We start from the raw sequence: 24,506 nt of genomic DNA on the forward strand, positions 1-24,506 counted from the left end.
TGTATGAAAGGTATTGCCGCAGAAAACTTGCATTTCCTCAGGCAGTATATGTAGGTATATTAAGGAACACAAATTGCTATGCCATGATGAAGACTTTTGAAAATCAACTAAAGATTTAAATGCTTGGTGAGGGGAAAAAAAAATAAATCCCAACTCCAAAGCCTTCCTGAAAGATAGACAGTAAATAGCACAAAAATTTCATTTTGGTTTCTTCTTTGGTGTATTTCCTGATCAAGAAACTATTTGCCAGACTATGGCACACCTAAGCCTGCAATTAGATTGCCAAAAAAACCCCAGATATTTTTTCAAATCTGTATCTCCGCTCTTTCTATCCTGGTTCTCTCTGGTGGAAAAAACCCAGGGGTTTATGATACATCAGCTCAGCTCTGCCTAACAGGAAGTAGTCCCTGTAGAGCTGAGGAGGAAGATCGTGCATAGGCAGATGATACCTCCTCTTGTTCTGGGCACTCAAGGAAGAATGGGTCAGGCAGCATTTACCTTTTATCACAGAAGAGCACTCAGATGTTAGAGAAATAAAATGAGGCTGAAGTCCCCATCCCTTTTTTTCCTTTAAGACAGTTTGTGCCCATAGGGAAAAAGCAGCTTTTACTATAGTTCCATTACTGTGTGTTTGTGCAAAGGCCAGGAGAATTGCCTGCTCGGTCATTGCAAGCCTCTCCTCTGCCTCCCTCTGCTTTTACGCACCGAATAAGCACAGTCTCTCTTCTTTTGGCAACAGTGGATGTAGCAGCATGGTAGCAGAATAGGCCCACTGCTGCAGGCACCAGCAAGTACTGAGGTATTGTCTAACAGCCATTTTCTCAGTGATACCTGGAAGTGGGCTGAGTGGCAGGAAGACAGGATCAAGTTGCTTAATATATAAAAATATATTGGCGCATCCCAGGTGCATGGCAGTTTGTATTCATGCCTGCATGTGGTACTTTCAGTTTAGCATTGCTAAAAACAAAATACTTGTGGTGGTCTGGAATGTCAGATCTTGAAAATGAAAGTCCTGTTTGGTGATTTTATTCCCTTAGATTTATATAAGACAGCAATGAACGATCTATGCTTAGCAGATGTTTTAGCTTAGCAAAATTTAAGTTAGTGTTGAGATTTTATTGTAAAATCCATAAAAATTAAAAAAGGCCTGATATTCATCTCTTAGCATAATATTACAGTTATGTTTGTTGTATTAAATACAGTACATTCTCTCTGAGCTCCAGCCTGAATGCCAGCAATTTCTTATTATTGCAGGCATTTTTGTAATAGGCTCCCTTGCCTATAACTTTAAATGACTGGTCTGTGGAAGACTTTCTGGTGTGGAACAGAGCAGAGGCGGTTTAGCTTGCTTCTAGTTGCAAAGAAACTATTTTATGGGAGAATATTTTATGTGAGCAGTTGTTCCACTAGGTGACAAAATATTGAATTTTGGCTTCTGAATGGGAGATAAGAGGTTATTGCTTTAAAACCTGTTTAAAAATAAGACATGCATCTCCCTGTCCCCAGGAAATCCGGCTTTAAGTCACTTATTGAAATGGGGCTCTTTCCATTGCTGTTAAAAATTCAGGATCGAGCATTCGAGAGACTATGGCATTTGTTAGGATACTGACATGCCAGTGGTAATCACAGTGTGCTAAACAATAATGCTGTAACTAGGCTATTTTTTTATTGTTTTTCCAGAGTAAATTAATTGGTTTTGAAATAATACAGGAAATATTGGTTAAATTATTTTTACTGGGTGTTCATAAGATTGTCATGTAGGAAATTATTTTATGAATAACGTTGAGTAACATTTGGACAGAGGCAAAATGGAATGTTGGGTCTGCTTCTTCCCAGTGGTATACTCCTAGGAGGAGGTCATATGAAGGTTTTAGTGTCTAAAGGGTTATTTAACTCATTTGAGCTTTGATGCCAAACAGAAGAAAATTAAAACAAACAAACAAGAATTTACTTAGAAATTAGCCTTTTTATGGCTTAGTTTTACATTAGCCTTTCTCCATCAATGTCTTGGCATATTGGGGACAGCAAGCTTTTGGACAAAAATCAGTGCATTACAGTGATGTAATGAGTAACATAACTTGTGCTGCTTTGGTAAGGTAGGTGCAAGAACAGCATAGCAGATGTTAGCTGATAGAGTGCTGGCAGCTATAAACCAAAACAGCATCAACAAGTACATCAGCAGTCTTGAGCAACATTGGCATTACTGTTAGCAGAGAAAACGACGACTGCCGTGGTCTTATATTCTCCTTGCTGAGAAGCCTACCTTGCTGAGAGGTAACAGTGTTTGTTAGTCAGATCAGTCGGAGCCAGACTGATAACAGAAACTGTTGGCTTCTGCAGGTGTGGATGATGGGGAAGATATCCCACGAGAAATGCTGATTGGGATTTATGAGCGAATCCGCAAACGGGAACTGAAGACAAATGAGGATCATGTATCCCAAGTCCAGAAGGTTGAAAAACTCATAGTAGGAAAGAAGCCGGTGAGTTCACTTTGCACTGCCTGTCAGTTACTAAGGAGATGTAACGCAGCATGTACAGTGTAGAACAGTACAGAAGTTGTTGCTTAGAAGTATAAATTGGTTGGTAAATGGCAAAAGGTAGAAACTGCCACAATGATAATTGGCTATAAGATTGGTTTTCATTTTGGAGCATTCACAGTGCAGACGATTTTTGTTGTTGCAGTCTGGTGTTCATGAGTGATCATGTTATGAGTCTTAAACTCTTTTCTGTCTGTGAAGCTTTACAATTCAGAAATTACACTGAAATATCTGCATTTTAGGCAGGTCTCGTGTTCATTTCCATAGAATTGAAGTGTGTTGATCAAGTGATGCTACAGAGAATCATATTTCAACATTTACACTATCAGTTATGGCTCCATAATTTAAACCAGTGATAAGAGAACAACTGTTAACATCAGTGTCTTTCTCAGCTCTGCAGCTAGCTCTATGAACTGGTATTTGTAAGTGGAGATCGTGTCGTTTTGTCTCAGAACTCATCTGGAAATCAGGTCCCAGGGACTCTAATGCTGGGTTTGAGCATCCAAAGATACCTTCTGCTTTGTTGTGGGAGAAATCCTGAAATACTTTGCTATATAAACTAATCTTCAAAGTGTCTGTTGGAAAAGGAGAGTAAAAAGGAAGGCCATAGCATTTTTCCCTTCATTTTAGGAGCTAAGTGCACAGAGAGATACTAAGACCAATATTTTACATGCTAACAATGATATCTAATGTGGACAGAGACAATGGATGCTCAGCCTTCCTGAATTAAAGTCCTAGAGTCATCTGCTGAAAATCTTCCCGTTAACAGTCACAAAGGCAGCCCAGAACAAAGCCAAAAAAAACACTAGCATGTTTTTGAAGTCCTACATCAGTTTTTTTATCAACTCTGGGGAACTTTACTGCAGCAGGGACTGATGGGTTGAGGGAATTGTTATTAAGAAAAAGAGCATGGATCTTAAGATTCTGCCTGTTACTTTTAAAGGGCTTTGAATTGTAATCTCTTCTCAGACAGTCCTCAGTGGGGGGAGGGGGAGAAGGGAATGAGGGACAAAAATAAAAATCAAATTTACCTCTGTTTCCCAGAAAGGAAATATTGAGGAGATCTCTTGAAAGAAGCAGAGGAGAAAGAAAGCAAAATTTCCTTAATCAAAGCTTTTACCTATTTTTGAGGAGAAGGGAAACAAATATTCTGAAGTCAGTATTTGACAGTCATTTATGCTTTCATATGAATCTTATTTTCCATAATTGTTTGGGTATTTAGGTTTATATATAGGCTTCTGTGGGAGATGTTTTTTTCCATGGTTCTTTTTTTATTCAGGCATATGGCAATTCCAATCCTAAAAATAATCCTGACCTTGTAAATTAAATGGCATTAAGAAAACAATGCCCTCGATGGAGTCCTAGGTTCAAGGATTCTTCTGTTGAGAGACTTTTTAACTGTGTGAAAGAAAATTTAGGAAACAGCCAACAGTCTTTATTGATAGAAATATTTGTTTTTACTTTATAGGCATTTAGTCATAGTAAGACCGTGACGTATTTACTTGCTATGATACAGTACTGTGTTTCTCTGAAGTTTAATGAACTTGTATATGTCTTTCTACTGTAGATTGGATCTCTGCATCATGGACTTGGTTGTGTAGGTATTTCTCTCATATTCCTTCAAAATTTATAGTAATTTTAACTGGCAGCATTTTCTTAAACAGGCAATAATGCATTCCATTACATTTTGGCTTTTTAAAAAATTGGGCTGTTTTCAAGCAGAATTGTCCTATTGTTTTAGTAATAACTCTCCAAAGTATAGAGATTTTTCTTAAAAGTATATTTCCCAGAGAGACTGCTTAATTTATTGGCAAGAGTTTTCTAAACCTTTTTTGTTAGTACACTTTCTTTGCATTTCAAATGTTATTATCACTGTAGAAATTAGGCAGGCAGTGAAGAATAAATAAATAGCTAAAATTACAGTTGCACTTCACCTTTCCACCTGGGCCTTGGTGTGTTTATTCTTTCTGGTCCATTTCGGTTTTGAACGATACTCCAGAAAGGTATTGCCAATTAAAAGTAACAGTTCTCTTCTGAAAGGTGGATGAACATAGAAAATACTGATTCCAGATTTAAGTTACAGGAATATTCAATAATAATCCTAAAACTAGTTTTCTAATGCAGTGTTCCGCTTACTTTAATTTCATGATAGCATTATTGCTAGTAGTTTTGAACAAACCAAAAACCCATCTCATAGCACAGGAGTGCACGTACTGCGCTGAAATCTGATTACCTTATGCAAATTTAATCCTAATGATATTTTTTCCTGAATTCTAACTGCACTGTGCATTAGCATCTTCACTTGGGACAACCCGAAGAAGGAACTTTAAACTTTCATTTGTTTTTTCAGTCTTCTCTTTCTTGCTTTTTCTGTGTAAACAATGAAAATCACGCAGACCTGGCTTCATATTCCTAAGTGAAGTACCTGTCATTGTTTCCTGGATGCATGTCTAGCAGTACCACTGGACTGTAAAAACAAACTGAAAGATGTGACCTTTATAAAATATAGTAGAAGCTAATCTTCCCGGCTCATCTATTGCTATGAATGAAAGCATTGTCTATAGTTAAATTTCAGTCCAGAGCTCACTGTAGTTGTTTGCAAGTTCGTAGGCTCAGTGACTGCCCTTGGGCTTTGTTATCTCGCTGTAGCAAATCTCAGACTGCCATGTGCTGGGGAAACTAAGTCTGGAGGTAAGAGAGAATGGGAACACGCAACATTGATTCCTCCCACTTTTCCCTGAGAACCTGTGTAAGCTGTTCAGTTACCGGAATAACCTGAAAATGGAAACCATTGGTTCCTCCAGCATTCATCACCACACTGGCTCCTTTAGAACATGTCAGATTTGTTCTTAAATACCTTCTCTTTGCAAGTTCAGAAAGGGTAATTAACTTAATGCCATAGATAAATTAAATGCTATTAGCATTTTATCTGTTATTAGTACGATTATCATAGGATTTTGGGGAAAAACTGGAATCTCACCAACTGATTTGATAACCAACCAGGAACAAGGGCAGATAGTGAACCCTTCTTTTTTTTTTCTCCTTCCCTGTTCATGTTGAGGAAGAAGCAGCAGTAACAGTCTTTGACTCTTTTTCTTTGTCCAGTAAATCTCATAATTCCCATGCAGAATCAGGAATTATAAAGAAATAAAATACATAAAGGAAATACATGTCTAGTTACCAAAGAATATTCTCTACTTCAAATTGTACAGGTTTAATGATTTAATATTGTTGACAAGATATCATCATTTGCATTTGAAAGAAATGAAGTCTTACTAGGTTGAGAACAGCAGCTTCAGAGATAACTTCAGCAGGCATTTCAAATAAGAAAATGGAAAATTATTCTTGGTTTTCTTGTTGGCATGAGAACATAAGCCAGACTGAAAATGCATTTACTTTTTCCTGATGTCACCATTTCCTTGGTATTGGGGAATGAGCAAATTGAATTAACTCAGTGGCTGATAAAATGTAGTCTACAACATCAGTGTGATCATCTCCCAAAAGCTGAAGTTGCTTTGCATCTTTTCTTCTAATAAAGATACATTAAAATGCTCAGGAAAGCAAACGTCCTTTGCTTTGAGCTCCCACGTGCTTAATTTTAAGTTCTTTCAAGGTTTTACCATTTCACAAAGTAAAACTATCCCCAGTAAAACTTTCATTGGTGTCCATGTACAGGACTGCAAGCTGTGAGAGAGTATTTTATATAAGAATTACGATGAAGTTTGAATGTCATGCAAGTTTGTGGCATATAAATCTTTATTTTTCTGTTGTTGGTCATCTGATAACAAAGTCTAATGGGCTTAGGGGTAAAAATATTTGAAGTATTCAAAAAAAAGACTCTGAGTATGAAGGATGTTCTTGCTTGGGTAAATATTGCTATATTAACCACGAACTTTGTATTATCATAGGTCCTCTCTCTACCCCACCGGAGACTCGTTTGCTACTGTAGGCTGTTTGAAGTTCCAGATCCAAATAAACCTCAGAAGCTTGGATTGCACCAGCGAGAAATATTTTTATTTAATGATCTTCTTGTGGTATGTACTTTCAGGTGGATAGGTTTCTAGTGAGGTATTCAGAAACGCCTATCTCCATGAAATCAGTGGCAATTAAGTGCATGAGCATTCCTCAAAATAATTATCTATTACCTGTTACTGTGTACTCCAACAATCTTGGGATGATTACAATTTAAATCTTCTTAATTTTCTTCATTATATATAATTTGCTTTTAAACTGAAGCCTTTTATTGATTACTGCGCTCTATTGTAAGAAAGTACGTTGATTCAATAGCTTTTACTATAAAGAACAAAAATTACTTCCAGTTTACCCATTTCTCTAATGGATAAATGGAAACATTCTTTATTCTGTGAATAATGAATTCAAGTTACTTGTGGAAAAACAAAGTTACATAGTCGTATGTATTCATCAGACGTTCTATGAACCAGACATATTTATTCATTGAAATAGGAATAGGATATGTTGAAATACATTTACTTTTTAGTGTGCATTTAACTTGACCCAGTCTTTTGAAAAACAGACGTACAAAACTAGCAACAGCTTGGAATTATTTGGTTGATTTACTCTTAAAAATAGGAAAATTTGTTGCACTCTATTTGGAATGTATTTGGCTGTTACCTGAGAACTAAGAACTAAACTATTTTATGTTTTGTTACGAAAAAGCCAATTGTGCACCTCCAAATACCCTCTTAGACCATCTCATCCAATGATGCCCTGTTCTCCCTGTGATTTGTACAGCACCTATCTCAATACAAGCTCTGAGTCCGTGGAAACCTTTATTTTTTGCTACAATAGAAGTAACATGCTACTACTTCTTGGAAGTAGGCTTGGAAGGTCACGTAGCACGTAAGAGCTAAGAATTAAGCTTGTGTGGAGAGGTCCATGGACATGTCCTGCCCGTTGTCAGACTGTAAAAAAAAAATGTGAAGGAAAGTGTGCTGGCAGCTAAGTTTTTTAAAAAGGAAAATGTAAACATGTTTGCATTTTTGCTAGCATGTACAGTGCACAATATGATGTAGGGTTTTTTCTTTCTGGAATTTCAAGAAGTAGAGCTGTGGAGAATAGAGAACACAAAGGCTTTGTACCTGGATAAAATATTAACCTTCTGGTTAAGAGATACCAATGCTTCCAAGCTAGCTTTGTTTCTTCAGTAGTAGTAGATTAAAGACATCAATTGCATTAAAAAAATAATAAAAAGAAGGAAAAAGATTACAAATTCATCTTTTCTGGCAGATTATAGCTTTCTTTGGCATAAAATGTTCTCTCATATGCTAATTCTTAAGAACAGTAATTTTCCACAAACATATATGGTAAAAGGTATATTTAACTTTGCTTATTTGATAACTTTCAGGTGACCAAGATTTTTCAAAAGAAGAAGAACTCAGTCACATACAGTTTTCGACAGTCCTTTTCCCTCTATGGAATGCAAGTTCTTCTTTTTGAGAACCAGTGTAAGTCTTTCCTCTCTTTTTCGATGACCATTTTATTTATAAATAAAATAAAATAAAAATTCATGTGAGTGAAAGGGATGGACAGGATTTGATTCTGAATTTAGGAATGAAATTGCTCTGAACTTAACTTAGCCCTAAAGTTTAAAACAAGGTGGTGTCAGCATAAGAAACAGCAAGACTGCTATTAGATTTTTTTGTTTGTAGTCAGAAGCCGAATCTAGCCAAATGTGGTGGTGTGCTTGTAAGGAATAGAATGTTTGTAAAGAAATAAATAATACTGTATCTGTTGCTGAGTCAATGGTACAGTTAGCTGGAACTGAATGTATGATAATAAATAATGACTATTATAATGATATGTGTCATTCCAACCACCATTTAATTTATTTTCCTGACTTGTATCTTAACTTTGTGCCTAGGTAATGTATACTTATTCAAATATAAATACAAAGCAAAGAGTCTGGATTAAGGTTTGTGTTTTCTGACACCTTTTGTTTATGTTAATCTGCATCAATCCAATGTTCTTTTTATCTTTAATGCTTATCAAGCTTAGTTTTAGCAGACAACAGCCCAACAAAAAGCAAATAGTTTGCTAATGCTCCTGTAGATTTTAAGCCCTGAGGCAGCATCAGTAATAACGTAGCAGAGCACAGTTGTTGGTTTGGTACATGGGGAGACAGTCTGTTTGACCTGACTTCATGGTTTGTAAACCAAACCTTGACCTTCATTATAAACTGGATAGAGCTCAGTGTAACATTCAGTACTGTCTGTGCATTTCTGTTGTGGGAGGCTTTTAGTTTTCACTTGTCCTTGAGAATGTGCTCCAATGCTCATCTCAAAAGAAGATGCTACTATTGAGTCAAAGCATCTGGAGATTTCAAAAGGGAAGATTTTGTAGAGCTTATAGCAGCGATGTAGCCTGCAGATTATTTATATGCATACACATTCATTCTCTCTCTCTTTTATGCACACATTATATGATATAAAATTCATTTTAGAGAGGAAGGCCAAATATTTCTATCCTGGATTCTACTAAAAATAGAGAAATATATAATTCCTCTGATGTCAGGTTAAATAAATTAAAAAAAAAATCACATAAGCTTGCTAAGTAGAAACACTTTATTCAAGTAAACTTAAAAATATCTGTAGTGGAACTAGGAGTGAAAGGTTGGTTTCCTCCCAGTGAACTGGAGGCATTTTAACTGGGACACTTTAGTTGACATAGTTGGGCTCTGTCAGGGTTTAACCTGACAGGCAGCTAAAACAACCACACAGCAGTTTGCTCACTCCCCACCTCAGTGCAATGGGGGAGAGAATCAAAAAGAAAAATAAAAAAGGTAAAACTTGTGGGTTGAGATAAAGACAGTTTAATAGGACAGAAAAGAAAGACAATAATAATAATAGTAGTAGTAGTAATAATAATAATAGAATATACAAAACAAGTGATGCGCAGGACAATTGCTTGCCAGCCAAGGCCGATACTCATCCAGTTCTCAAGCCAGCTAGCCCAGCCCCCAGTTATATACTGAGCATGACATCGTATGGTATGGACTATCCCTTTGGCCAGCTGTGTCCCCTCCCAGCTTCTTGAGTGCCCCCCACCTTCTTGTTGGCGGGGCAGTGTGAGAAGCTGAAAAGTCCTTGACTGCTTGGCAACAGCTAAAAGCATCACTGTGTTATCAACATTATTCTCACCCTAAATCCCAAACACAGCACTATACCAGCTGCTAGGAAGAAAAGTAACTCTATCCCTGCCAAAACCGGGCCAGGCTCCTAAGGTGAATTCACTACGGTGAATGAGTGAGCTGATTGTACTTCTAATGCCGGTGCCTGTCAGGTGAAAGGCAGTATTTTCCAGTTGGGAAAGAGTATTCTTCCCCTCTGGTTTGTAAAATTCGTATTCTTGGTTTCCCCTGTATTTTGGCCAAAGCCGTCACGCCATTCAGCAAATCTGTGTGTAGCAGCTGTCAGAATCAGCTAGGTGCAAGTGAATAAAATTTACTGTCACTAAAGCAGAAGCAACAAAAATATTGGTATGGCTGCTGGTGAGGTTGAATGAAATGGTTGGCGTTGATGACAGAAGAATTGGCTTCTAATGATAGAAGTCAGTTAAGTTGAGGGATGGAAGAGCTTCAAAAGGGAAAATAATGTCATGTATATCTAGTAAATAAATAGGCCATGAGGGAAGTATATTTTACATTTTCAGTCAAAATCACTGAAAATGTAAAGGGCAAGCAGATCACTTCAGAGAGAGTGTATCTGAAACCAATAAATACTTACATCAGTGTTTCCTGATGCTTAATCGATATGATATAGAGAAGTATCTCTGGTAATAAAACATTTTTGTTTGTTCAGTGTGTGGAGATTCGTTGTTCTTATGTGCAGGTAGCCCACGTGACTTTGGGGTTACCGAGTTTCCTTGTTTGGTTTCATAAACTTTTTTTTCCAAGTGGTGCACTTGGTAGAGCTGTTTGCTGCATGTCCAGTTTCAGTGCTCAAAACAGCACGTGCTGTTAGACCCCGCTCTCCACCCGCGGGCTTGCCTAGCGCCAGCCTCCCTGCACCTTGGCCGTTTGGCTGTATTCTGAACGACAGCAGCTGCAGACAGCTTGAGGCGGCTGTCTTATTTCGTTGAAGGTAGATGCAATTGTCACGCGGTCAGGAGAAGCAGATAGGCTATACATTGCTTCTGTGCAAGGTGATGATGTCAGACCCTGGCAGAAGCCCCAAATTCTTGCTCCCTTCTTCCCCTCTGTACTCTTTGAAGCTTGTGGTAGTTGGCACCTTTTTTTCACCTGAGAATGGTAAATGGACTTGGCTTCACTTTTAGTTGCAAATCTGCTATGAAAGTTAAGGTATCCTTTTAAAAAAGCATAGCACTTGCACTTGTTTCTCAATATTCTAAGTCTGTATATTGCTGAAACCTAATGACTTTGAGGAAGAGACTACCTTGCATCATCTGCTGGTTCTTGAGGGAATGAATTTTAGTACATGGGAGCACTTGAACTTCAGGTTGAATATTTAAGTAAATATTTGAAAGCTTTAACAAACCACTAAGGTCAGGCAGTTGAGTAAAAGAAAACATTGTGAATTAGAATGGACATTTTGAGTTTTTCTGACACCCTGTTTCTACAGATTTGGTTCAAAGCAAAGGCTGATTCTGTTTTCTACAGCAGAAAGTCTCTTCATTATAAACTCTCTTTTTATCTCAACCAGGAGATATTTTTGACCAGCTGTTAAAGTTGGTATTCTCAGATGTGCAGCTAGAAAAGAGGCAAAGACAGTTTGCTGAAAAATCTGCCTTTTAGTGTGAAGATGTATGTAATTTCACAGATAATATTCACTGTATTTTTAAGAAAAAAAAATGAAAGCAGGATGTCCAGGGAGCACAACTTAATGGGAAATACTAAAAGCTGTACATGCTAGTGTGTTTGTCTTCCTGCAAAAGTTAAGTTAAAAGTTTCTGGTACTTGAGATGTGTTCAAGTAGTCTTTATTCAGCAAAACTTTGGTCACAATTGAGTAAGGTAGGTAATGGGATCTGCTCTGTGAAACAAAAATTATGCCCCTAATTTTTTTTTTTGTTTTTTTTCTGGGATTTTTCTTTTATATTGTATGTTGTACCTTAAGGGTAATAGCTGCATAAAGACTATCTTTCAGTATTTATTCGGTATCTTGACAGTTAAGCAGTACCAATGTATCTTAGGGATTTTTCATACTATTTCTGTGCCTTTAGACTTTGATTTCTCTGACTTTGTTCCTATATGGTAGTATCAGTGAAAAGCCTTCAGTTGTGCGAGTTTTTTGTATGTTTGTTTGTTTTTAATAAAAAGAAAAGGAATTGGAATAATCAGAGCTTAGTTTTTCTTGACTTTCTTTTCTAGATTATCCCAACGGTATTCGGCTCACTTCAGCTGTTCCAGGAGCAGATATCAAAGTACTAATAAATTTCAATGCACCAAATCCTCAGGACAGGAAGAAGTTTACAGATGACTTGAGGGAGTCAATTGCAGAGGTTCAAGAAATGGAAAAGCACAGAATAGAGTGTAAGTACCAAGGTACATACAATAGAGCGTTTTCAAGCTAATCAAAACAAGAAAATCGTGAGTCTGTGTGTAACCCATTAGAATTCCTTAAAAGTTCAAAATAATCTGGGGTTTTTTCCATGGCTTTGATTCTAGAAAGAGGAAAAACCCAATAATATCTTAAGCCCCAGCCAAGTTCATTGACTATTATTTAGTGCAGTGTAGCTGCAGTGGAAATTTAGCCTGGACAAACTGCAAATGGCAATGGACAGAGGAGAGATGCCTTTGATATGTGTAGTATGAATTACAGTAAGAATTTTAGGGATAATTTACATCAGTTTGAAATTCTTAATGATGGCCCTTCAAATAAGTTTCACTGAATTCTTCTTCATTTCCATGTTGATATTCCTCTGTTCTCTCAATTAGGCAGCCATAGTACAAATCGATATATTTTGCTGGAAGTTACATGGGCCTCTAAACATGGAATTTTATCTTCTGTTTTTCCAAGAGAGGAATAGCCTTTCCTCCTGTATGATGTAATATAAAGCTGTTAGTACAGGGTCGAAGTTCCTCTCTGGCATTTAACAGCGCCAAAATGAACTCATATCTATTATTCACAGTAATATGTGATCGCATACAGAAATTGTGATGTTACCATGTCCTCTGTTATAGTCAATAAATATGAATTGCAAAATGATTCTCTTTGTTTCAGCTGAGCTAGAAAAACAGAAGGGTGTGGTGCGTCCAAGCATGTCTCAATGCTCCAGCCTGAAAAAAGATTCTGGCAACGGGACGCTGAACAGAGCTTGCCTGGATGACAGCTATGCTACTGGGGAGGGGCTGAAGAGGAGTGCGCTGAGCAGCTCCCTCAGAGACCTGTCTGAAGCAGGTAAGCACTGCCTTTATTTCCTGGCTCTGACTAGTGCATGCAAAGATGCGTGAATGATGCATTTAAAGCCCAGCTCGCAGTGGGCTTTCAGAATTAGTAATCCTGAAACCTCAAACATTTTAAATAGCTCCTCTTTCATAGTTCGTGTTTAATTTCTGTTTGTTTTTTACCCTTGTTTTATTAAGCAACCACTATTTGAGAGCATTTAAACTGTTGTAGATTGCTATATGTACTTTTAAAGGAGAACGAAGACAGAGGAAAAATTGTAAGTGTTTTATTAAAAAACTGGTTAACTTGTGCTAGGAGTAACCCACTTAGTTTTCCTTTCTTTTTTTCTTCCCCTTTGCTTCTTCCCCTTCATACAATAGGTTTAGAAAGAAAAGGAAAGAAACTGGTCTCTGTGTAATGACCGCTTTCTGTGTATTTTGTGCTCAAGTGTACCTGTGTTACCACATTGATGAATGAAATTGAGTGAAGCCCTACTAAATTCTGCGTAGAGCTATGTAATTCAGATACAGTGTGTCCCTGATGCTCTTTTATTCTTTTGTAACTCAAGATGTAGTTCCCAATTCTTGCAAAAGAGGTTGTTGTGAAATACTATTGCCGATATAATAAAGGAAGCCCTAGGGGACAAGAATACAGATATCCCACAAAACCGCTGATGTGTCTTAAGATTTATTAACTGACTAATATAGCTAAAGACTGGAAAGGAGTGGTGGTGTGATTTTTTGGCCAAAGAAAAGCCAGGGGAAGTTTGGTATGTTTTTATTTTGTGGTTTGCCTTGGTAATACACAACTGGCATACCCATGTAATACAGGCTACAATAGGTAGTAACCTTGTCTTTTGGTGTTAAACGTGATTCCTGTCATTTACAGGAAGTTGTATCTGAACACCATGCCCACTATTCAGAAAGTACTTCTGGGGACAGTGGCAACTATATTTTTTTAAATTATTTTTTTTTTAGTTTATAGTCTGTGTTACATGCTCTGATTTGTTTTTTTTTTAAATTGCAGTGATGATTTACAGTATAGTCATAATTTCAATATTATGTATATCTTTAGTAGTAGACACTACTTCTTTCTTTTTTAACTAAAGAAGAGTTTTTAGCTATACTGCAGTAAATAAAATTGTAAACTGAAATTATAGCCCTTATATGCTATATGTATGTGCATACAAATATGTAGAGAGTGAGCTCTTTCAATTATTTTATTCTCTGTGTAGGCTCTCATACTCATATGTCCGTTTGCTTCATTAAAAAGACCTAGGGCCTTGATCCAAAATCAGGCTGAAGTTGAATATTGGTGCTTGATTGGCTTCAAAGGATTTTAGATCAAGCCACTAGTCTTCACCACTATTAGATCTCAGATTTGAGGATACTTCCATCATCCTTTTTTGTTGTTTTATTTTTATTTCATGAGAAGGAGAACTACCATATTGTTGAATATGTGAGTTCAGTGGGTATCTGTACCCACAAGTGTGATTTCTGATTAATTTTTTTCATCCCATAGGAATTTTTCATCCCTGTCTTTCAAACATTGCCATGTATTTAAATTCCTGTTTTGGGTTTTATGCAATAAATGAGTATTTGTAATCATGAAAACATTTCACATTTCAACAGGGCATGCCTGCAATTGGCATGCCTATTACTGAAAATAACTTTTTTCCATAATAAAAAGTAGAAATCACTCACAGACTGCAGGGTTTATCAATGAGTTTGTTAAACCCAACTAAACTTAATTTTAACGAGTTGAGAATTATGGAGAGTTTCTGTTTGGTCTTGTGCAGTGCAACTGACTTGAGAAATTACATACCTGTTATTTGCTTTGTTATTTGGTGTCATTTTAATGAGATTATACATGTCTTTTCTGCCTTTTCTCAGCGAATAGCTTGCATGTGAGGCTGATTTTGTTTTAATATGGGACAGATGATCAATAGAAAACCAAAGAAATCTCTTTCAGTTAGCAAGATACTGGTGTCCCAGGATTATACCATGCTAAATTGCTTCTGTAAAAGAGGATTGAGTTAGGTTGCCTCAATTCTTCTTTTTGTGGATGAAACACAGGATCAAAAAGGAGGAGGAACAGGAGTAGTGGACTGTGTGTGGGTGTGTGTCTTCTGCAGGAAAAGGCATGGTGAAAGTGGATTTTTAGAGCGTTCCTTTCTACATTTAAACAGAACTGAATCTAATAAACATGAGGAAATTGCCTAGTGCATACTTACGCAATAAGGCAGATAATTGTCCAATGAACGTTGCAAAAACAAATTGAAAATTTTAAAATATTTATTCAATGAAGGGGAAATCTGATCGAACAGCATTTTGTTTGCACAGGTATATGGCAAAACTATTCAAGAAAACAGTCCGTTACAGGTATCACAGTAGTAAATGGTGGCTGTGGAAAGTGACTTTAAATTTCTGTCGTGGAAAAGAGTAATTATTCATAAGCTTCTTACATCTAATGAATGTTGATACCCTGAATGATTCTGACTCCTAAACTGTAAACCATAAGGAAAGGCAAGATTTTCTTGTCAGGAAACCACATCAGAAATCGTTTCCTGATGGTTGTTCTTCCATGCATTTGCCACGATAGCTTAAATCGTAATTGCAAAAAAAGGATGTGCATGAGGGTCTCTTGATTTTACAGATAGTATTGTTCATCATGGATTGACAGTTCCTTCCATGGAATAAAAAGCAGAATGTGGTGACCAACTGTTCCAAGATGTGAATTGTCAAAAGTATTTAGTGCCTGATTTTTCTGCAAAGAAAAATACATAGTTTTTATTGCACATTCTTGAGCTATAGTCAAGGAAGAACTGAATTTATTTGTCCCAGACTTAGGAATTCTTAATTTACATAAAAATGCTAGAAGACAGACAAATTTTAATGCAGTTAAAACTGAGTTTTGTGGGTTCTGTTAGAATTTTGGATGTTTCATGACTTACTCCATGTACCATTACCTGATAAGTAGGTTTACAGAAAATGTGAAAGGAGTGAAGTCCCATCGTGGCCACTGGTACATGGGAAGAATGATTTGGTCGCTAGAGCAGAGCACGGAGGATTAGACTGGTTGTGCTTCTGATTCTGTATCTCTCAGGTTTCTTGACTGATTTTAGGCTAATCAATCTGAATTCCAGTGACTGAGTTCCTGGAGGACCCGGTGCTTTCACATTGAGTTTACAGTGGTGAGCACCTGTGGAAATCAAGTTATTCCCCCCCCATCCCTAACCTGTAAGGGGGGGGAGTAATATTTACTCACTGGAGTGGTTTAAAAATTGTAATTGTATGGTTTGCCTCAGTAATATGCAACTGGCATGCGCATGTAATATTGGAATCTGCAAAGGAGTGCAGGATGATATAATGGTTACTATTAATAAAAGTTGTGCTTGTCTCATAATCTCCTGAGCTATCTCAAAACAATCTTTAAGTGGAGACTACCTAAAAAAATACCAAACCCAAACTAAAACCATAAGTAATTCCAGAATTAAAATAATTCTTTTTGTATATTGCATATAATCTCAGTCATCAACCTTTAACTTCTTAAATGTTTCTTTCTACCTTCCAAAAAAAGCTACTTTTTTTTAACAATTTCTTCATGTTTTTTTTTAAAATTTCCTGTATCCCAAAATGTAATGGAAAAGATTGTGGAACTTCTCAGCATTGTAATCCCCTTAAAAAGAGGCTGAGTTCATGCAATTCCAACATCCCTTTCCCTGTTGAATCGCTCTGTGATGGGAGCCCTTGGCTGCCCCCTCACCTGATGCAGGCAGGGTCACTAGGTTATTTCCTCCTGTGCTTTTCCAGTGAAGGAGGAGTTCAGCAAGGCGAGGTGTGGTTATGCTGCTTTCTCGTCACCTGCGGCTTAACCAGTATGTTGAGAATGATCTGTTTGAAGATGCCCAGAACCTATTTTCACAATTGGTTTGTGATCTTTAAGACCGTACCTGTTTCACCCAGAAAACAAGGTGAAACTATGAAGGTTAGAAAGAGTCTTTTCACCCTGGAAAGTGATCTTTCTAAATTAACGATTAGCACATATAGTTTAGGTAATTTTGAGCAAGCCAGGTTGGCTAGTACCTATAAGCTCCGTACCTGGATGGTTACAGATTCTGCTGCTGCTGGGAATATCAATTTCACAGCCTTTGGAGGCTAGTATAACGGACTCATTATTATAAGAGCTGCTATATTCATTTGCTTTACCAAAACCTTAATTTAGAACTTTTTTCCAAATGTTTTTCCCAAGACATACAAAGCCAGGTCATAGTACATTGTTTAGATATCAGTGTATCTCACTGGCATAGAACAGTCTCAAGAAATACAGGGTAGTGGTGAGAGATATTTCCATTTACTGTAATGATCTGCACATCTGAGAGATCAATTTCTGCAAGGTAGAATGGATTTTTATTATTGAAACTCTGAATTTTCTTTTGGAATACTTCCGTTTGTAAAAATATTTTCATCACTTAATATGTCCTCTATGAATTTGAAATATTCCTAGTCCCATATAATGCATATACATATATGGGACATATACATATGTAAGTTAAAGATAGTTCTTACAAAGAATATTCACATCTAACATCAGTGAATTGTTGGATCAATCAGAAAATATTGAATTAACTGAAATTAGGTTTGTAAGTATAAATTAAAACCCACTCTAAATAACATCCTTAAAAATGTCAAGTAGATCAGAATATATTAAGCAAAACCAGTCTTCAGATTTGATAAATACCACCTTGTTTTGTATCATAGCTGTTAATTATTAAGTGAGCACAGAGTTATGCTGACATACAATTCTAGTCAAGAGTCACCGTTTTCTCAAAATGCATTTGAACGCTGCAGCTCTAGGGAAACATTTTTGAGATGGGATGCCATCTCAAAGACCACAGAACAGGCTTGTATAAACACGCATTGGCAGGGGGAATGCTCTAGAGGATTTACTTAATAGCTTTCATATCACACTGTAGGTCAATACAGAATTGGGTTCAATTTGTTTTAAAGAAACAAAACAAAGCGCTCTTTATAGTGATAGTACCTATCTGAGGGAAATTACAGGCATATCAAGTAGGATTTTCTGTTTGTTCTTGGCTTTGCTAGTACTACTTTGCCCTGAACTTATTCTAAGCAAAAATCCATCTGTCTCTGTCCATATATACTGTGTATATACTGTGTTCGTGGTTATTTTATTAGAGACTTTGAGGCCTGCCATATGCAAAAGGCATTAGATTTTCCTTCATTTTTGGCCACATTTAATGACTTGTGGCATCTGTCAGTCTTACTTGCAATATTGACTACTAAGTTAAGAGATGGCTATCCTTCTCTGGTTTTGTATCAGCAAGTAAGAGTGATTTGAGTGTTAATCAGTACTAATCCCGTTAGCAGAGCAGAAAATTATCAAAGCCTGACTAGAAGTAAAAATAAGGGATTATCAAAACCAGTTTTTCTCAGGGGGTTCGTAAGATAGCACAGTTAGGGTTTTGATGAGACTAAAACTGCAGCAAGAGATGAACCGCCAAGCTTTTGTCAAAGAGCCTGCCTAGGGGAATTGTTCAAAATTCCAACAAATTTTAACAAGTCTAACAAAACACCTTGACCACAAGCACCTTCCCCTTGATTTAATTTCAGTGTAGAGGAGTTTGTACTGGGGAGTAACTCTTGATGACAGTGGGAGAGGGGGGGAAAGGTTACAGTAGTCTAAGAGAAACTCACTCTTCAGAGAAACTTGTGTTGCAGGGCGGCATCCCCTGACCAACCAGGTCAAAGTTAAGCCTGTGGATCCAATAGGTGGTAATTTTAGATCATACTGATCTTCTTATAACACTTATGGGAAGTCTAAATTGGTCTGTGAGAGGGTATGTCGAGAAGTAAGGGTGAACCTCCCAGGAGTCACTGTTGTGTCCCACTTAAAGCCAGTCCCGAAGTTCTTACATTTGGCCTCGCAGGAAAGCAAGGAGAAAGCATTGAGAAAAATTAGGTTTCTACAAACATGCAGATTTTAGAGAAGCTTTGGGAACCTGACCACTCTTCGAAGGTTAGCTTTGTTTGTACACCCTGCCAGTAAAGTATTTTGAAATGTGGCAAAGCAATGCCTAACAAGCTGTATTTTCAAAAATATCTATTTCCACTGCAGCCATATGCTATTTTCTCTCCTGTGAAATGAGAGAGAAAATCTGGGATCCTGTGTCCTGTATTTATAGCCACTGAGGTATTCTGGCTCTTTAGGCAAACAGGCTGGTGTTTCATGTGTAGTTTTAGGCAAATGTCTTTGGCAATTCAAGAATGTTGGAGAACCAATCCATCATACTTAAAGATAAAGCACTGCACAGCTAAACAAACAAAATCTAGCCATAATGTCAAGACAGATTCCAGATTTCTTCATCAAAAATTAAGTTTAGTTTTTTTAAAACCTCATGAAAGAAGATTATATGAAATCCACTGAGGTTCAAAGCTGAAAATGAAATGATGAAACCGACGCCCCTCACCAGTCCCCCACAATGAAGTTCAGAATATGCCGATATTAAATTTTGTATTTAAATTAATACCCCACAAGTATATATTAATGCTACCAGTCTTTAAAGAAAGAAATTTCATAGAGGATAAGATTCCAGGAAATTGAACAATTTAAAATTGTTGCTGGTCAACATCATAACCATACTACTAAATACAGATGCTAAAACACGTGTATTTTAAGAGTTGTACAAATTTAAAAAAAATCACACCCCGCTAATGACAGTTGATTCACAACAACAATACCTCTTAAAAATTAGTCAGGTACAGAAACTTAATACAACTAATGGCTTTAAAAAAAAATTTTAAAAAAAAATCTAAGTTTCTGCCTTAGTAGCTGCTGTACCAGTCCAGTGCGATGTTAACCCCCCTGCAGCCCCTCTAGTTGCATTTAGAGACTCCTCTAGCGATTGAGGGAAAGCAGCTGTTTTTCACCCGGGTCTTGTCTCAGTCTCTAATCTATGGTGTTGCATGTCCTGGGCAGGCAAGCGTGGGCGACGCAGCAGTGCAGGATCGCTAGACAGCAATATGGAAGTAAGTAGGAAGTTACGGATGTCTAGCTGGATGTGATGATGTGCATTTCAAACCTTTCTTTTATATACATATTTTTTTGCTCTTTTTTCTTCTAACATATAACCTGCCTGCCTCAAATAAAATGCATGCCTAGGCTACTCACTCCGTATTCTTCCAGCTTAAAAAGCACTGACAGCTTGTTTTAGACCGATGCCATTTTTGGTTTGAGCTAACCTTGTTCCCTGTGTTCCTGCAAGCATGGTTAAGTGAATATGATGTGTCCTTTTACCACCATTTCAGTCTGGTCCCAGCTTAAAAGCCCACTTGCTCTTTGTCACAAAGTACACTGTTCTTGCTGTTTGATATTTAGCTACAACTATTGACTGTCATGCTTAACCATTCCCATTGCTTATTTTCGAGTTAAATTGCTAAATGTATGCAGTCATGACACCATGGAATTGCACAGATAGGGCATGGGAGGAAAAAAATTATTAAGATAGGTGAATTCAATGTGGATTTCATGAGATTTCATTCATCTTCAAACCATTTATATATACTGTTCATGTCTCTGAATTCAGCTTGCAGATTTTTTCTTCTTTTTTTCCTTTTTTTTTTTTTTTTTTGGTGTTTGCTGTAGGTAGATTGCAGTTTAAATCTAGCACACTTTGCCTAAGTACTGTTGTGTCCCATAACGCTTTCTAAAAAATACAAACCCCAAACTTCCAGAAACTAAATACACCATTCCAGCCTAAATAATAGAGAACGTTGGACCACAGGTCAGAAGAACACAATCACATAGATATCTTAGTGGCCAAAATGGTATGGTTCCATTTAACACATAATTCCAAGGTAGGCTTGAGAAGCAGCACTGTAGCATACAGTAGTGGAAAACTACTATTAAAAAAAGAAAAGTTTAAAATACTGTTTTGAAATCTGAATTGTAACTGTAATATTTGCTGCTGTGTGTTTAACTATTTAGGTTGAATTTAATGTAGTTTTATTTTTGTTGTAAAAAAAGCAAGGATGGTATTTTTTGCAGTATTTTAAAATGTATTTTTCCTTTAAGAACACACTCCTAGGTCTTGTCATGTTATCTTCCGTGACATTTTTCTTATTTAAAGTCATAGCTTTCTATATTAAAGTACCAAGAGAAAAACATTTGATGCTTAAAATACCCCAAGAGGGGCGTGAATGCCTCACTGGCAACTTAGAGAAGGTGGAAATAAATTTTTTCCTAGAACTCTTAAGATAGTCCACCCATGTGAACACTGAAGGAGGAGTTTGTGGGTCAGTGTGAACTTTTTCTTTTAAACATTTTAAGATTTTTTTTAATTTTTATTTCTATTAATTTCTTTTTAGGGGTCCATCATTAGCAGTCCTCACATGCGCCGAAGAGCTACATCAACCCGAGAGTGTCCATCTCGCCCTCACCAGACTATGCCTAACTCCTCCTCACTCCTAGGTTCCTTATTTGGTAGTAAAAGGGGAAAGCCACCTTCCCAAGGCCATCCACCATCTGGCTCATCACAGCAACCTCCGCACCCTCCAGCAGTCCCGCATCAGCAACACTCACAGCATCCTTCCGCCATGCATCATGCAGGGCCAGCTGAGGGGCAGACGCAGGCACAAGTGCACTCCCACCATTCCCAGTACTGTCACATGCAGCAGAACCCACCGCCCTACCACCACCACCACCACTATCACCCTCCCCAGCACATCCAGCACCCGCACCAGTATCACCAACACGTGCCCCATTCCCAGCACGCGGCGCACTCCCAGCACACTTCTTACATGCAGCACCCCCACGCGCAGCACACCCACTCTCCTCATCCGCCGCTGCCCCCCCCGCACCCCGGGCACTCTTCTCATCCCCCGCACTCTCAGCATCACCACGGACCGCCACCACCTCCCTCCACTTCAGCCAGCACTAAGCCCAAGCACAGTGGCATCAGCACAATAGTGTAGAACGTGTCGGCCCTCCTAATAACTATAGTTTTAAACAAAGTTACAAAGGCACTTACAGGAAGCAACAAAAAATACTGTCAGTTTTTACCTAGACGATTCAATTGAGTTGTGTGAGCTTAAAGGCTTGCTGTTATTAAATAAAATAATTCAAGTTAGCGCAATCGATACTGGTTTTACTTATCTACTCGACAGACGCTTACCATCTGGTTAGTTCTTATTTCCAAACTGCCTTGAAAACATGCTGCTTGCTGAACATGAGTAAAGCTACCTTTTACACCAAATCCCTTGACAATTTTACATGCGTAATAAAAACGTAGTCTATGAAAAAAGGAAAAAAGTGATACAGAACCAAGTGTTGCATTCTTGCTCTTTTATTGTCAATGGGCAAAAAAAATAAGTAGACCTAATATGGTTGATGAAAGTACGTAAGTAAACTTTATATAATATAAATATATACATATAAATATATATATACTGTATAGTTAACATTTGTGCTTGGAAAGAAATTTTTTCAGTCCACAAAACTAGCAATATAGACCTTACAAGGAATTCCACTTACTTGATAGGACAGTATAATAGATGAATAGCATATGAAAGAGTAGACCAAAAACATGAAACGTTAGAAACAAATTTCAGACATTTCAGTATTTTCATTAAGAGTCCTCTGGACTTGCTAAGATTTCTAAGCAATCATTACTAAATGTGCCAAGTAACATAGCATTTAAACGTTGTAGTCAAATACTGCTTTGTATAAATCCTTATTTTATTAACATGATAATATCATACGTAATCAGTATTATAACTGCTCTGCTATTTCAGGTAAGCAAACTCGTTAAGATGCAGTAATTATACCGTAGCAACGTAGGGTGAGCATTTCCCAGTGGTCACCTTCAAGCATTGGTCACACACATTCTTAGACACTTTAAAGGCTGTGATAACTGTGAATTTACATGATCCACATTTCTTTTGTACGCATATGACTTAAGGAACACCCGTGAAGAGTTACGACAGGTGCATGTACACACTGCAAAAACATTCATCTCCAACATGAAAATGGCAAACTTCCATCTTTCTCAGCTACTTTGTTTCCTGTTTACCATAATTTCTCATTTTTCCCCCCCAGTGAAGCTGAATTCTAGTCAGAGTGTTTCCAGGTGGAAGTGCTCTAAAACTTGAAGGTTTGTTTTAGAATTTAGTATAGGGTTTTTTATATATATATATATATATATTAAAAAAAAATGTAATTCCATGTAGCCATGTGCTAGCAACAAAGTGGCTTCACCGTTTTTACTCATCACATTTGTTAGTTTGAAAGTACCCAGCACTCAGCAGGCTGAGTTTATGCTCAAACCCTCACTTTCATAGTCCAGTTAGTTGCAAGACATCACATAAAAACAGGCTGTGCTGTTGTTGCTTATGTGTTGTAATCAAACCATTTGCAAATTTATATACAATTTTTATCCCAAAATCCTGTACAAAGTTATACATGGCGCCTACTTTATAGTTTCAGCATTTTGAGCCACTGCAAGGACTTTACACCTAAACAGTAGAGACAAAGGAATCACAACTGCAAAACTGTACCAGCCTAAAAGCAAACCTTGAAGAGGATGAGCAAAAAGTTCCAGTATGAGATGGGTAAAAGTAATTATATAACAACCAATCGATTTTCTATTTAACAGTAATAAAGTTGTCAGGAATAATGAGGACATGAGAACAAGAGAGTGACTTTTCATATTGGCTTGCTCATGGCATCTCTAATATTTGGGGGGGGGGAGTGGGGAGAGGTTGAGTAATTTTTTCCCTTTCATACCATTGATACCACAATACCAGCAAAACTGCAAACTGAGCACTTTGTTAACCTCCACAGAGAGCAAATACAGCAATCTAGAGTTTAGCCTTTTGTTTAGAGCTGTCCACGTTTGTTTCACACATGTGCAAGATGTTTTCCCCTTCTGCTCCTTCTCCTCTAAATTATCTTCATGGAAAGAAAAGGAGTAATTGCATTATTATTTTTAAGTATCACTCATACTATTCTAAATTCTGCGGCTCATACGGGTCCCCTGAGGCTCTGTTCCTTGCAGTTTAAAAAAATATATACTGTTCTTATAAGGGAAAGTAGAACTGTCTGCATGTCATCTAATGTTATTAGTGTGAGGCTACACTCTACATATTGTATATTTGCAAAATATATCAGTGTTACTGTTGATATTAGTTGAAGTAAAGTGATAACATATTTCAATATGTAGACTTTTCTTCATACATCTGTACCAATAGTAGAGTCTAACTGTAATTTATAGGTTGTTCCAGAAAAGATAAAGAACCATTCAGGTACAAACATCTTTCAGAAACTGCATCTTTTAATTAAAACAGAGGTAAGAATGCTCCTCTTCACTGGGTGATGGAGTCTGTACTTGTTTCAGATGCAGAGTTACAATGTGAGTAGAATTGCCTGTGTATGGAATAAATGCAGAATGTGTGGTAGCAGTGGAGAGGAAAATCTGACTCCAGCTGTGTTAATTAACAATGAAGATGGTAAATCTCCTGGATCTGCTTTATGTTTTAAAATCCCTTTCATTCATTTAAATTAGAGTTACATATAAATATTCTAAACTG

General features: G+C 37.2%; 1 protein-coding gene across 22 annotated transcripts in view; it reads left to right on the forward strand.

The window, feature by feature from the left end:
* Positions 1–22,241, forward strand: part of IQSEC1 (IQ motif and Sec7 domain ArfGEF 1) — a 337,175-nt gene extending 314,934 nt beyond the window's left edge. For 13 of the 22 annotated variants that reach the window (XM_075762678.1, XM_075762679.1, XM_075762680.1 and 10 more), the window contains 8 exons: positions 2,341–2,480; positions 4,105–4,134; positions 6,446–6,571; positions 7,903–8,002; positions 11,883–12,056; positions 12,736–12,912; positions 19,900–19,949; positions 21,288–22,241. In XM_075762678.1, the coding sequence (XP_075618793.1) occupies positions 2,341–2,480; positions 4,105–4,134; positions 6,446–6,571; positions 7,903–8,002; positions 11,883–12,056; positions 12,736–12,912; positions 19,900–19,949; positions 21,288–21,893 (1,403 nt within the window). In that variant the 3' untranslated portion in view covers positions 21,894–22,241. The remainder of the gene's footprint in view (positions 1–2,340; positions 2,481–4,104; positions 4,135–6,445; positions 6,572–7,902; positions 8,003–11,882; positions 12,057–12,735; positions 12,913–19,899; positions 19,950–21,287) is intronic. The other 9 variants (XM_075762694.1, XM_075762698.1, XM_075762696.1 and 6 more) reach the window with 2 other exon arrangements.
* Positions 22,242–24,506: the final 2,265 nt, after the last annotated feature.

Source organism: Balearica regulorum, chromosome 10 (genome assembly GCF_011004875.1).
Source record: "Balearica regulorum gibbericeps isolate bBalReg1 chromosome 10, bBalReg1.pri, whole genome shotgun sequence".
Taxonomy (NCBI): Eukaryota; Metazoa; Chordata; class Aves; order Gruiformes; family Gruidae; genus Balearica; species Balearica regulorum.